This window comes from Oryx dammah, unplaced genomic scaffold (genome assembly GCF_014754425.2).
Source record: "Oryx dammah isolate SB20612 unplaced genomic scaffold, SCBI_Odam_1.1 HiC_scaffold_4, whole genome shotgun sequence".
Lineage (NCBI taxonomy): Eukaryota > Metazoa > Chordata > Mammalia > Artiodactyla > Bovidae > Oryx > Oryx dammah.
In genome coordinates, this window is record NW_024070188.1 from 36,953,094 (window position 1) to 36,967,281 (window position 14,188).

The window sequence follows — 14,188 nt, forward strand, 5'->3', positions numbered from 1 at the left end:
ATTCTGTCTGCCCTCCAAAGGAGAAGGATAAATGGAAGCTTCCTGATGGGAGAGACTGACTGAGGGAGAAACTGAGTCTTGTTCTCATGGGCAGGGCCATGTTCAGTAAATCTTTAATCTAATTTTCTGTTGATGTGTGGGGCTGTGTTCCCTCCCTGTTATCTACCTGGGGCCTAGCTATGTTGGAGGTGTAATGAAGACAATGGGGACCTCCTTCAAAAGGTCCCATGCATGCACTGCTACACTCTGTGGCCCCAGCCCTGCAGCAGGCCACCGCCAACCCACACATCTGCCAAAGACTCCTGGACACTTACGGGCACGTCTGTGTCAGTCTCTTGTGGGGTCACTGCTCCTTTCTCCTGGGTCCTGGTGCATACAGGGCTCTGTTTGTGCTCGCCAAGAGTTTGTTTCCCAGTCCTGTGTAAGTTCTGGAGGCTCTGTGGTGAGGTTAATGGTGACCTCCTCCAAGAGGGCTTATGCTGTACCCAGGTCTGCTGCACCCAGAGCCCCTGTCCCGGTGGCAGTCCACTGCTGACCTGCACCTCCACAGGAGACACTCAGACACAGTTCTGTCTTAGTCTCTGTGGAGTCTCTGCGTCCTGGTGCTCACAAGGTTTGTCTGAGCCCTCTGAGCGTTTCTGGCAGGAATAGGGTTTGATTCTAAACGCGATTTCGCCCCTCCTACCGTCTTGCTGGGGCTTCTCCTTTGTTCTTGGACGTGGGGTATCTCCTCACAGTTGCTCGAGAACTGCACAGCCACTGCCCCTGCACCTACTGTCTTGCTAGGGCTTCTCTTCCCTTGGACATGGGGTATCTCTTATGTTATGTGTACTGCTAAGTCACTTCAGTCGTGTCTGACTCCATGCGACCCCAGAGACGGTAGCCCACCAGGCTCCCCCGTCCCTGGGATTCTCCAGGCAAGAACACTGGAGTGGTTGCCATTTCCTTCTCCAATGCATGTGAGTGAAAAGTGAAAGTGAAGTCGCTCAGCCGTGTCCGACCCTTAGCCACCCCATGGACTGCAGCCTACCAGACTCCTCTGTCCATAGGATTTTCCAGGCAAGAGTACTGGAGTGGGGTTCCATTGCCTTCTCCTATGTTATATGTATTTTACCACAATTAAAAATAATTTTAAAAAGAAAAAGAACAGTTACAGAGGACCTGGAAGTGGGAAAAAATGCTGCTATAAACATTCATGTATCGGTTTTTAAATAAATATAATTTTCATTTATCTGGAAAAAGTGTCCAGTTTTGCAGATAGCAGTTGCACATTTAGGCTTTTTAGAAACTTCTAAGCTCCTTTCCAGAGGGGCTGTATCATTTTTCATTCCTATCAGCATTGCACGAGTGAGCCAGTTTTCCTTCATCTTTGTATTGTCATTTGGTATTGTCACTATTTTTTTATTTTCAGTTCAGTTCAGTTCAGTCGCTCAGTCGTGTCCAACTCTTTGCGACCCCATGAATTGCAGCACGCCAGGCCTCCCTGTCCATTACCAACTCCTGGAGTTCACCCAAACCCATGTCCATTGAATTGGTGATGCTATCTAGCCATCTCATCCTCTGTCATCCCCTTTTCCTCCTGCCCCCAATCCCTCCCAGTTTTATTTTAGCCAGTCTAATAGGTATGTGATAATATTTCTTAGTTGTTTGAATTTTCCATCATGTTTTGTCCCCTCTTTATCTACTGAGTGAAATGTCTCTTCATGTCTTTCACACATTTTAGTGTTTTATTGTTGAGTTTGGGAGTTCTTGATTTTGCTTGATTTTGAGTTCCTTACCTGTGGTCAGTGCTATGAGCTACTAAATATTAACTTGTGTTCATATTTTGGCGCTGATTGAGCTCTTTCTTTCTAAGAATAATTTTCTTCATTTTGCCTATGTCCTCATTTCTTTCTCTCTCTCCCCACTCTCTCTCTCTTTTTTTTACATAGTCTCTTAAACTGCTCTGTGCCTTACTCTCTGTACCCACAGGCTCACAGCAACTGCTGTTGGACTTTCTTTTTCTTACTTATAAGTAATTTGAAATTTGGCATATTCCTTGCCTCCTAATAATGCTGATAGCATAGGTCATGTGAGGTTTAATTTGTGCTCCTTGGTAACCTTATGGTTTCTTGGGGGAGGATGTATGAAGAGAGGCAGATTCAAATGGATGCTATTATCTTTCCTACTCAGAAGCCTCTAGAATGGAATGATTTATTGACCAAAAGTCCTCATAATACCTATAAAATTTGTGTTATGAGATACTTGGGGGGAAATTAACATTAGAGCAAAATTATGACTGACATAATAGCCTTCTTCTTATAACCATGAAAATAAAAATTCTTGGACTCGTATTATAGTTCTAATTATCTACTTTAAATAAGTGCAACAGGAACAGGAACAGGCATAGGGATCATGTGTTTCAACACTAGAAAGGATACCAAAAATTGTTTTATCATAAAGAATATTAGAGCTGGAAGAAAAGTTCAAGGACTAACCTAACCTGATATGTCATTCTATAGCTGAGGCTAAGAAAGATAAATTTTCCCTAGGTTATCCTGGTGGGCTACGGTCCATAGGGTTGCAAAGAGTCGGATACAACTGAAGCGACTCAGCACACATTCACACCCTGAGAGTTACTATCAAGAATGGATGTGGAATCAAGTCTCCTGGCTCCCTGTTCCTAGGGACTCTTCCATTAAATGGCCCCAACCCTGGTTCAGCTTTTCCTGTTAGGACATAAGAAATTAAATCAGTTGCCTGTGACTGTACATGTGGTTAAGTAGCAGATGTAGGTGCCAGGGAGACCAGGAGTCTTCATCTGTGGCACTCATTCACAGGCGGCATATGTTGCCTGGCTGCCTGCCTCCCTTTCTGCCCTCTTTCTTTCCTCAAACATGTCATGAACAACTGAACTACTTCAGATCAAATTACAGGGTTGTAGTGTTAACGAAGTATGGTCTGTTTTAAAGGGCGGACATGGCTCACGGTTTTTTGTTTTGGGGGCCTTTTTTTTTTGTCCCATGAAGGTTCTTAATTTCCCATCAGGAATCAAACTGGTGCTCCCTGTAGTGGCAATGTGGAGTCTTAACCACTGAATACCAGGGAAGTCCATGGCTCCCAGTTTTGATGGTGTACTCAGGTTCAAGTTTATAGGCCTTCTCTTATAAAACAAAAGTTTATGGCTTGGCTTTTCCTCCATACCTCTAAAGCAGTGGGAGGGCTCAGTCTAACTGAACCACCCAACTCCCGCCTGCTTGAAGGTCAGTGCCTGCACTGCTGTGGTTTCCTGATTATCAACAAGAGGCTTCTCTGTCAAATTCTTCTTCAGGTGCTCTTGAAATGTGTACCTCACGTACGCCAGGGTTGCCTCATGTTGAATTTTCTTTGTCAGCGAAGGACAGAATGTTCTCTGCTTCACCAACAGCACTTTCCCATACACACTCAGGGAAGGCTTTTCGTCCTCTCAGCAGGGCTCAAAAGTCTTGACTGGAGCACTTCAGAAATAGGCCTGGTTTATACTTTTATAAAAACAAGCAGTCTGGGAAATTCCTAGTGTGGAATAGTACTGATGATCTTGAATTTTTCCTAGCAAGCATGTGGATGGTGCTACCAGAGGGCAAATGGACAGCACGCTGGTCCCCACTCAGTCAGGAGAGAGGGTGGCAGCACCTGCTTGGTGAAATGAGAGGCTGGTGTTCAGGGGAAGAAAAGGCAGATGGCAGGTGGGGGCATGAGTAGGAGAAACGGAGCTCGGGGTGCCGTGATATGTCCACCCTACAGGCTTGCAGGAAAGAAGTTCAATTTTCTGTTTTTTTTTTTGTCTTGATGGAATATGGCGATAGTCCATATGAACATTCAGAAAATAATTAAATTAACATTAGAAATAGCCATGGAAAAATCTTGACCCTGGAATCACCTGGAACTCTGTCCTGATATTTATCAGTGTGCTATGGAGTTGCCCCGGAGGAACCTCTGTACCTCATCTCCCTGGTGGAGCTGCCTGTTTGCATAGAGTTGGGGAGGGTTAGGATTCTTTCTTCTGTTCAGGGTGGGCCTAGGAGAAAAGGGAGAGTTTGACTTGTTCTGATAAGCCCTCATCAGGCATCACATTTGCTCAACTAGCGTGTAACATGAAGAACAATAGAGCCTGGGAATTTCTCCTGTCCCTGTGCCTCCCCCCATCCTTACCCCCCTGCTCAACCTCCTTCCCACCTCACATACCCATCCCTCCTTCTTGGGAATGAGAAAGAAAATGCAAACTGGACTTGCATTTTGATTCCTGAACCTATAAAACAGTTTCAGCCACTTTTCTGGTAATCTCTCTAACATTGAATCCTTTCTTTCTCCTCTCTTCCTTACCATGGAAGAATAAAAGCAGGCTTTGAAACCAGATAGACTGTGGGATGGCTGTGGCATCTTATTAAAACTCAGTGATGCAGTGTCCTCATCTATAAAATGGAGCTATGTTACTGTCCAAGTGGTTGTAAGGATTCATTTATATAATATATAGTGAGTGGTTAGGGTTAGCATATTGCTGGGCACACAGTAAGTTCCCAATAAATAACATCTATTATTATAGCAGGTAATCTCTCTATGGTACCAAGAATTGTGTTTAGCATTAGGTGACCAAGACCTGGTAGAAATGATTATATTACTGATTTTAATGGCCCTTGAGGAAACTCACCTCCTGGGGAGGTCCTCTGGCCTTTTATGTTTTCTTTAAAGCACCTGACCAAATACTCTGGCAACAGGTGAGCAGTGTGATTTCGCAGAGGTGCAGCCTTGCCTGCAGCTATGTTATCCTGACGAGCCTGTGCATATTTGAAGCTTCACTTTAGAAAGCAAGAAACACATCCTAGTGAACAGGCTAACTTATATGGGACAAGACTTTCCCAAAGTCACATTGAGACTGAATTAGGTTAAGTATTTATTAACTACCTTGCCCTGTATCCAGCATGACTCTCAGAGAGTTACCAGTCCAGTGTGAAGCCTTAAACCTTGCTTTTGTTTTGTTTTTTATGTAAGAAAAAATGTGAAAAGCCAACAGGAGTAAAATATGGTGCTCTCAGGACTTCCTCTGGTGGTCCCAGTGGCTAAAACTCTGTCTGCCACAACAAACACGGGGCCACAGCCAATTACATAAATAAATAAATATTTTTTTTAAATATGGTGCTCTCTTGGACTCTCTTTTTGACACTACCACTTGTGTAGCAATGGAGAACTTGGGTTTGAATTCTGGCTCTGCCCGCTGCTAACCCTGTCATCTTGGGCAAGTCATTTCCCCTCCTAGGGCTTTAGCTTACCTACCCATTTAATGGGTTACTAATATCTCCACTTGGGATTCCCTGGTGACTCAGCTGTAAAGAATCCATCTGGCAATGCAGGAAATGGGGGTTCCATCTCTGGGTCAGGGAGATGCCCTGGAGAAGGAAGTGGCAAACCACTCTGGTGTTCTTGCCTGGAGAATCCCATGGACAGAGGAACCTGGTGGGCTACAGTCCAGGGGTCCCAAAAGAGTTGTACCCAACTTAGCAACTAAACAACAACAAATATTTTCACTAAAGCGCTTGTAAGAATTTTGTCGACTAATTCACCGGAAGTGCGTCCAGCAGTGCCTGGCATTTAGTTCAGTCCATGTTTTTCATTAGTTTTATCTCCTTCTTCCAGCGGCCTAAAGGATTTTCTTGGCGGTATCATGACTGGCTTGGGTGATCCAAGTCAGGGGAGCCCTGCCTGGCGCTAGAGCCCAATATGACCTTAAGGATGCTTTCAGACCTTGGGGCCTTTTTTTTTTTTTGAAATGTTCTTTTCTCGTCCTCTCGGTTTCAGTACTCCGGATTTCCCACGGAAAGATCGGAATCAGATCACGAAAGCCAGTGGGGCGGCAGTCCCCTGACCGACGCGGCCTCCCCGCAGCTCCTGGACCCCGCGGACCGACCGGGCTCCCAGCACGACGCGTCGTGCGCCTACAGGCAGTTCTCGGACCGCGGTTCCCTCTGCTACGGCTTCGCGCTCGACCACTCCAGGCTGGTGGAGGAGAGGCATTTCCACACCCAGGCCTGCGAGGGCGGCCGGTGTGAGGCAGGCAGGTACTTCCTGGGAGCGCCGCAGGCGGGGAGGGAGCCCTGGTGGGGCTCTCGCGCAGCCTTGCCCCTGACCAAGGCCTCCCCGGAGAGCAGAGAAGCCTATGAGAGCAGCATGCCTCACATCGCCTCGGTGCACAGGATCCACGGTAAGGGCGAGCTCCAGACTCCTGACGCGCAGCCTGGCACCTCTGGGCAGGGTTATCTTAGTCTAGGTTGGACCCTGGAGTGAACCCCACCCAGTGAGTTTTCTCCTTGGAATTTACAAATCAGAAACTCCAACCAATGGGATCTTAAGAACCAAATCCGTTCTTTTGAAGAGTATTGATTTTGCTGATGTTTGCTTAATCCGTTTATTTTGGACAGGCGAGTAAACATGATTCCCATTTTAACATTAAAAAAAAAGTAAAGGAATTAAGTAAAAGTGAATTAAGTCTATTCCTACTAATGTGCAGTATGCATGCATTTAAATTTCTTCTGTGTTACTTTCTTCTGTATTCTCAGGCCTCAGATGTGGACAGGGAGTAGCTTGGGACTCCTTTAACAGGGTTTCTCAATGAGGACACTGTTGGTGGTACTGGGGGTGTTGGGGAGGCCTGCCTTTGTTTTATGGCCTATCACTCACTGTCACAGGTGTCTTAACCTCCCTGGTCCTCTAGGCATTAAATGCTAGTAACTGCTCCCTTTGTGCCATTACAGCAACCCATAGTATCCTCTGTGAGTTGAGGATGGAGTGAAATGTGGAACCCATGGGGATTTTCACCTTGGGATTATTTTATGGCTTTGTGAACACATAGAAATGGGTGCTTCAGTTAAAACCTTTAGTGTTATTAATGCTCTTCTATGTCCATTTCAATGTAATCTGCTCAAGGAGACCTCATCCTGTCCATTCCAAGCTTGGGTCCAGGCGGGTCTTGATACCCCTCCCCATTTCATTAAAAGGCAGTGACACTAAGATTGATCCAATGGCCATGGTATTTCTCTTCCTGCTGTGTCTCTCAAATGAGAAATATGCTGGACATTGCGGTTCTCCCCATAAAAGTCTCCTGCAAATACCACCTGGGCACTGACTGTTTTCTATGAATGAGTTTGCTTTGTTTCCATTTTTGCTGTTTATTTTTCTGCTTTTATTTTTAATTTCTCCAGTTTGGTGGTTTGGGAATGGAAACCCAGGGCAAAGGGTAATTGCTTGCCAAAGAATGGAAGTGAAGTGAGAATCCTAGCTTAACCCACATGGTCGTGAGGGAAATATTAGATATAAAATAAGAAAAGGGAAAAGGAAAGCAATGACTAGTGTGATCCTGGGCTTCTCTGCTGCATTAAGCAGTTTCAGCTTTCATAGGTCCCTTTCTGCTTCTCTTCTCTCTTTTTATATTGACTTCACTTTGGAGAATAATGTAGTTTATGGAATAATGGTTTGGATGCACTTTTCATCTCTCTCCTTGGTTCAGAACAGGTTATTATTAACATTTAAAATGTTTATTTATTCTTCACTTTATTTTAGAAGCAATCTAAAATGCCAGAGTTTCTATATGATTATATGTATGTGAAACTGAGATTTTTTTTTTAACACTAGATCTAGGAAGACCATATTTGTATTTTTGATCAGGATGATATATACATACATATATATCTCCATTCACACATACACATGTATGAATATGTGTAGCTATTTTTAACCCTCAAATAGCTTGAAAACTAACATTAGAGGTTTTTTGTAACTCTACTTAATATACATATAGCAATTTTAACATTTTAGGTGATTTAATGGAAATTGAGAAAATAGTCCAGACTATATTATCCTCATCCTCAATCTTAATTGAAAGCATTTCTAAGCATCAACAGAACACTTCTCTAGAAAATAACATAAACCAAATGTTGTACATTTTCTTTATTATTTACAGTCAGGTCCCAGGGATATTCATCCATGGACAAATATAAACATACTTTACTGTTTCACTCGTTGGCGTTCACAGTGCACGAACCAAGTTTACCTTCTAAACTTGTTGTAAACTTCATCTGCACTTAAAAGCCACTAAGAACTATGAATTCCAGGACAATATGTTGACATTCTGTCATGTGCGCCTGTGTCTGTTTCAAATATTGGTGCACATATTGAAAATGAAAGATAAAAGGTTTCTTTTAATAGGGAAAAGAAAAGTGAAAGTGAAAGTCGCTCAGTTGTGTCTGACTCTTTGCGACCCATGTAGCCCTCCAGGCTCTTCTGTCCATGGAATTCTCCTGGCAGAGATACTGGAGTGGGTTGCATTTCCTTCTCCTAGGGAAAAGAAATTCACTTGCAATTTTGGGGGTGAATTTTGAGACCACTTACTTTTTTACTTTTTCTGGTTTCTAGGGCGAGGTCATTGGGATGAAGAGAGTGTGGTCAGTTCTCCAGACCCTGGGTCTGCCAGCGAATCAGGTGACCGATACCGCACTGAGCAGTTTCAGAGTAGCCCGCATGAACCTAGCAAAATCGAAACTCTGATAAGAGCCACCCAGCAAATGATTAAAGAAGAGGAGAACAGATTGCAGCTAAGGAAACCGCCCCCAGACCAACTGGCTTCCATTAATGGAGCTGGGAAAAAACACTCCCTCTGTTTTGCAAACTACCAGCAGCCCCCACCGACAGGCGAAGTCTGCCACAGCTCGGCTCTTGCCAACACTTCACCATGTGACCACATCCAGCAGAGAGAGGGAAAGATGCTGAGCCCTCATGAAAATGAGTACGACAACAGTCCCACAGCACTGTCTCGGATAAGTAGTCCCAATTCAGATCGCATTTCCAAATCCAGTTTGATCCTAGCTAAAGATTATCTACATTCTGATATGTCTCCCCATCAGACACCAGGAGACCATCCTGCCATCTCTCCAAACTGCTTTGGCTCTCACCGGCAGTATTTTGACAAGCATGCTTACACATTAACTGGATATGCCCTGGAGCACTTATATGACAGCGAAACCATTAGGAACTATTCCTTGGGCTGTAATGGCTCACACTTTGATGTAACTTCCCATCTAAGGATGCAGCCGGATCCAGCACAAGGACATAAGGGAACATCTGTTATAATAACCAATGGAAGCTGATGTTTTTTCTAAAATATTTTGTTCTTTAAGGATCTCTGAAACATATTTATCATTTAATGCCCCACTACCAGCATTTACAATGCCACAGATTGTTAGACTGGATGATTTAACTTACTGGGTATTTGACATGTGTTCTTGTGAAATCAAAGACAGAGCACTGGTATTCAGGGTTATACATAGATAATGGAGCTAAAGTGAATACACAGATTTGCCCCTCTATTTATATGGGAAACAGACTAGATTAAATTTTGAATTGAAAAATACTTGTGTAGATTAAGTGAGCATATATACCACATGAAAGGACAGATGGATGACAGTGCATTATAATGATCCAGTGAACTTCATACACATAGACCACTAGCCGCAATCTGCTGTATATACTTTACATACAGAAATATTGACTGTATTTCATAAGTGCACCCCAAGTGGGTAACTTTCCTTAACCCTGGCACATAGAGCAATGGAAAGAAATTTCTATTCCCAAAATAACTAAGAAAGAGGGAGTTACATCTCATAAACTAGTTTTTCTTTGTGGTTTCAACCATCTAAATCATTTGATTTAGGCATAAATTAAGGAAATGGTTCTGAATCTAATACAAGAATGAGTTTTCACCTGGTATCCATTATAAGCAATCAGGAAGTATGATTTTGCACCTTACTTTTGAGTTCAACAAAGAACAGGATCACACTGACATAGCGTTAAGGGTTTTTCTAAGTAAAAACACTGAGTGTTGGGACACACATCAAAAGCTTGGTGTGCCCAGTTGGAAATAGGTTAGTAAAGATGGACAAGACCAGAAGCAGAGAAAAATCAAATGATATCTCAAAACAAACAAGTGTCAGCAGATGTAATCAACATATTGGGAGCTTATAAAAAAAACTAACCAAAAAACTAACCAAATGAAAACTCAAACTAACTCACCAGGAAAAAAGGCTGATAAGTGAAAAAAAAAAGCCAACAGAAAAACTAAGGAAAACCAGTGAAGTACTACATAACAGCAGTATAGCTGTTTGAAGTGTTTGAACACATGTCAATGCACAGATGTGCAAATGTGACACGTGGAAAGCCTCAGGAGAAAGTCTAAGATAAAAGCTGATGGACAAGTGGCTAAAAGGGCAAGAGCAGTTCTCTGACTGAAGGAGCAGGCAAAGTGTTCATCTTCCATATTGTTTGTAAACAGAAAAATAAACTTGGTCTTAGGTTCATGCGATACAGTAGAAAGATGTGGACTAGATGTCGAGATCTCTGAGTTCCAGCTCTGACCCTGCCTGTAACTTATTTTGGGAGCACTCACCATGCTTGAGCCCCAGTTTCTTTATCTGTATGGCAGCTCTAAAGTTCCAAGGTTCTGTGGTTCATTGGAACTGAGCTTGTCAACCAGTTAATAACCATCTGATGTGCGTTATCAAGGCTCATCTTTCTGGCTTTTCTGCACTCAGAGAGCTCTAGATGCTTTGAAACTCAAGCAGGTGCATGGGCTCTTTTAGACATGTTATAGCTACAGTCAACTTTCTAGTTCAGCCAAGGTATAGACAGTAGAAACTGTGGGAGAAGTAATATAAATAATATTTATTTAATGCACCATTCTCTAGTAATCAAAGCAAAGTGACACAAGTGATTAGAGAAATTTTGTAGAAAATATTTCCTAAGAGTCCCTTGCCTAAAACTCATGTGATATGGAAGGGGGTGGGGTATATTGGAAGAACTTACTTATCATTTTGAAGGCAGAACATGACGTTGAGCACTCAGGGATTGGTACTATATCTTCATCATTTAACACAGTTATTTGAAAGTCCAGAGGCAGATGACAATCTGAATGATGGTAATCAGAGATGAATACTGTTTGTACATGAGAAAGGAGGCTACATAAAATTAAATAGTTCTTGGGTATGGCAGCAACATTTGTGCTATAAATGAAAAAGGTGCAAGTGAGTGAGACAGTCAGTGTATACTTTCAAAAATGTTCAAAGAATAATAAAAACTAAAAATTGAACTATACAAGCTCTGGAACACTTAAACTGAATTTTTGATCAATTTGCAACATGAAGTAAGGTTTTAGGAATGCTAAAATTTTGGTTGAATTCTGTAGATGGACAAATGGTTCTAAGGCACACATAGCTCAAGAATATGGTGCATTTTGGAAAATAAATCTGTACAGGTGGGCATTACTGATGGGTACGTGTTCTACCAAAAGTGCTCTAAGGACAGATGTTATCAATATAAAAGGAATGGAATCTCAAGAATCAAGAAAAATGAACTGAAATGAAAGAAAACACTGTCAAAGAAATTTCAGTGGGGTTTTTATATGAAAGAAAGTTAATTGATGAAAGAAAATATGAACTCTACAAATAGGGGGTACTCAGAGTAATGCACTTTAAAATGGTTATAACTAATATTTTTAAGTGAAGACAGAATTAACTGAATTACATCTTGACTCAATTTTTGCTAGATTGATCCAGTTTTACACAACCCATTTATATAATTTACAGGTCAAAAATTCTATGGTAGAAGCTTTATAACTTAATACCTATATGTGTATATGTATGTTCCCATTTAAAACTAAACTTAAATTGGAATTAGTTTTAAAATTTGATTTTCGTAACTTAACTAAATGCTGAAAATTGGTTGAGATAGAGAAGTACGATTTTTCTATCACTTTGGGGATTCATAAAAATGTGTTATATCCAATTACTAGTACATATGTGGCAATTCATTAGATGATACAAACCTCATGCTTACTAATAATGGTAGGAATATTTTTATTTCCCATTTTACCTGTCTGCCTACCTAACTGAAAGATTTGTATGACCAAAGAAATAAATGAATATTTCCCCCTCTTCCTTGGGAAAATTTAGTGAAAACTATTATTGAGAATATACAGATTTGGCATATTATTTTTGGATGCATAATATTAATGTCCCAATCACTACAGGTCAACATTTAGATGTATTACACAGGTTTTTTTTTGGCATAGTATGCTGAATATAATGGGCTGGCTTTTTCTAAACTGTAATTGCCTGATATAGGATAATATGACACAGGGCTGATGTGACACTCAATATGAAAGACAGGATGCAATAAAAGATTTGCCTTCAGTGTTTATACAGAAAACTCATTTATTCTTTCTTGATTATATTTTATAGGGCTAGAATATTTCCACTGGGTACTATTCTTAATTCTCGGTACACCCTGCTGCCACATGCTGCCTCTGGGCAGAGAATTCCACTTAAACTAGACTTTAATGGGCTCTTCTAGAAGAGGATAATATCCTTCATTTTCTTGTCTCTTTTAGTGGGGGATGAGAATCAATTCAATAAAAGATCATTTGGAAAATATGCATTGACATTTTAAAATAAAATGAGAGGATTTTTTTCCCCCCAAACCTAGACCAAATAAGTTTGATAGAAGACACTACAGCTAAGGAGACCGTCTGAATACAGATATAATATTTTGTAGCTCTCTCTTTCTTTCAAGAGCTGAATGTTACTAAAATATTCTGTGCAATTCTATTAGTGCTGGTAGCATTTGGATATTTGGAAAATTGAGAATTTGGCTATTTGGGGATCACTTACCTAGACCAGTGGAAGAGCTTACATTTCCATGCTCTTTTTGATTTAAAAAGTTTTAGTGCCCAGATTTGGTTCCTTCATTCACGCAAATTACAGGAGAGGAAGATACATCTTGTTTTTGGAATAATTTAATAACAACGTGAATCCTGTGGTTCTCCAAATAAGTGATTCAACTTTCATGTCAGTGTCAGCTTTTGTGAATAAGAATTTGACAGCAAAATTGATTGTTACTTCTTACTGGGAAATGCATTGTAGATAAAACATTAATTTTCCTGCTAAATGTCAAATGAATGACAGAACAGCTATGGACACATGCATAGAAAATATTCTTGGGGAGAGGAATTTTTGTGTGGGGCTCATTTCTTGTGCACAAGAGTTCTACGGGTAATGCTGAATTTGAAAAGTGAGATTGTGCTCATATCCAAATAGGGGTTTGCTCAGAGTTCCTTCTCTAGGACAGTATGCAGAAAGGCTGTGTACATGTGTATATATGTATACACACAAACACAAGTGTAAAACAAGTAACAAGATTCTACTCTGCTGTGCTCCTGAAAAACTGATGGTTCACATGATAAATTCTAATTAATAATTTAATGCCAAACTTTATCATTTTATTTATTGCAGTTTTGCTGCATGGGACTTTGCTTTCATAGGCCTATATAGTGGAGAGTTTGTCCTAATTTTCTGATCTGGAACACATTTAATCACATTTGAATTTGCACCCAACAACCCTGGTGTGTTTACATTTCAAAAGAACTAAAATTGGCTTGGAAAAAATTTTAGAAATACTGTAACTTTTTTTCCCATTATTTTTCCCCAAAGGGAAATATTTCAAAAAGTGAAACATATGAGTAGGCACTTCAAAGAAGAGATAAAATATTTTGTTTGTTTTTTGACTGACACGCTATAAAAAGGATTATATTTGTGAAAGAAGATACTGATTGCCAATATTTCAAATACCATCTTGCAATGTATAGTTTTTAGTGACATCGTAGTATAAGTCTGTAATTTGAACTTTTACTTTGGAATGTAAAGTAGAAAATATTAGCTATGTCAATGATATCTTGCAAAGTGTTCCCATTTATAATTATTTATATTGTAAATAGCTTTCTGAAGTAAATTCGAAGTTAATGTGCATAAAATGTATTTATTATGTGAGGAATTTTTTGGTTTAAAATATAGTTATCAATATGTAATTTGAGTCTGAATTTCATTGAAACAAAAATTTCTGTAGGACAAAACAGCCCACCAACAAGAAGACTAGCAATGTAAAAAAAATAAAATTGTTTTAGCACTAGATTCTCTTGGTAACACACACCCCCACACACCCACATACACTTTAAGAGACCTAGCAATAGAAACTTAAACACATGCACAGTATCTATTAAGTAACGAGCCTGATTTTCATTAGATACTGGAGAATGTTTTCTCAATTTTTTTAATCAGAACATCTTAAGTGGGCCTGT

The 14,188-nt window shown here is 40.6% G+C and overlaps 1 protein-coding gene across 1 annotated transcript in view; it reads left to right on the forward strand.

Annotated features, from left to right (window-relative positions):
- Positions 1–13,918, forward strand: part of SIM1 (SIM bHLH transcription factor 1) — a 74,880-nt gene extending 60,962 nt beyond the window's left edge. The window contains exons 11-12 of the mRNA XM_040239122.1: positions 5,812–6,214; positions 8,422–13,918. Coding sequence (XP_040095056.1) covers positions 5,812–6,214; positions 8,422–9,152 — 1,134 coding nt within the window. The 3' untranslated portion in view covers positions 9,153–13,918. The remainder of the gene's footprint in view (positions 1–5,811; positions 6,215–8,421) is intronic.
- The last annotated feature ends 270 nt before the right edge of the window (positions 13,919–14,188 follow it).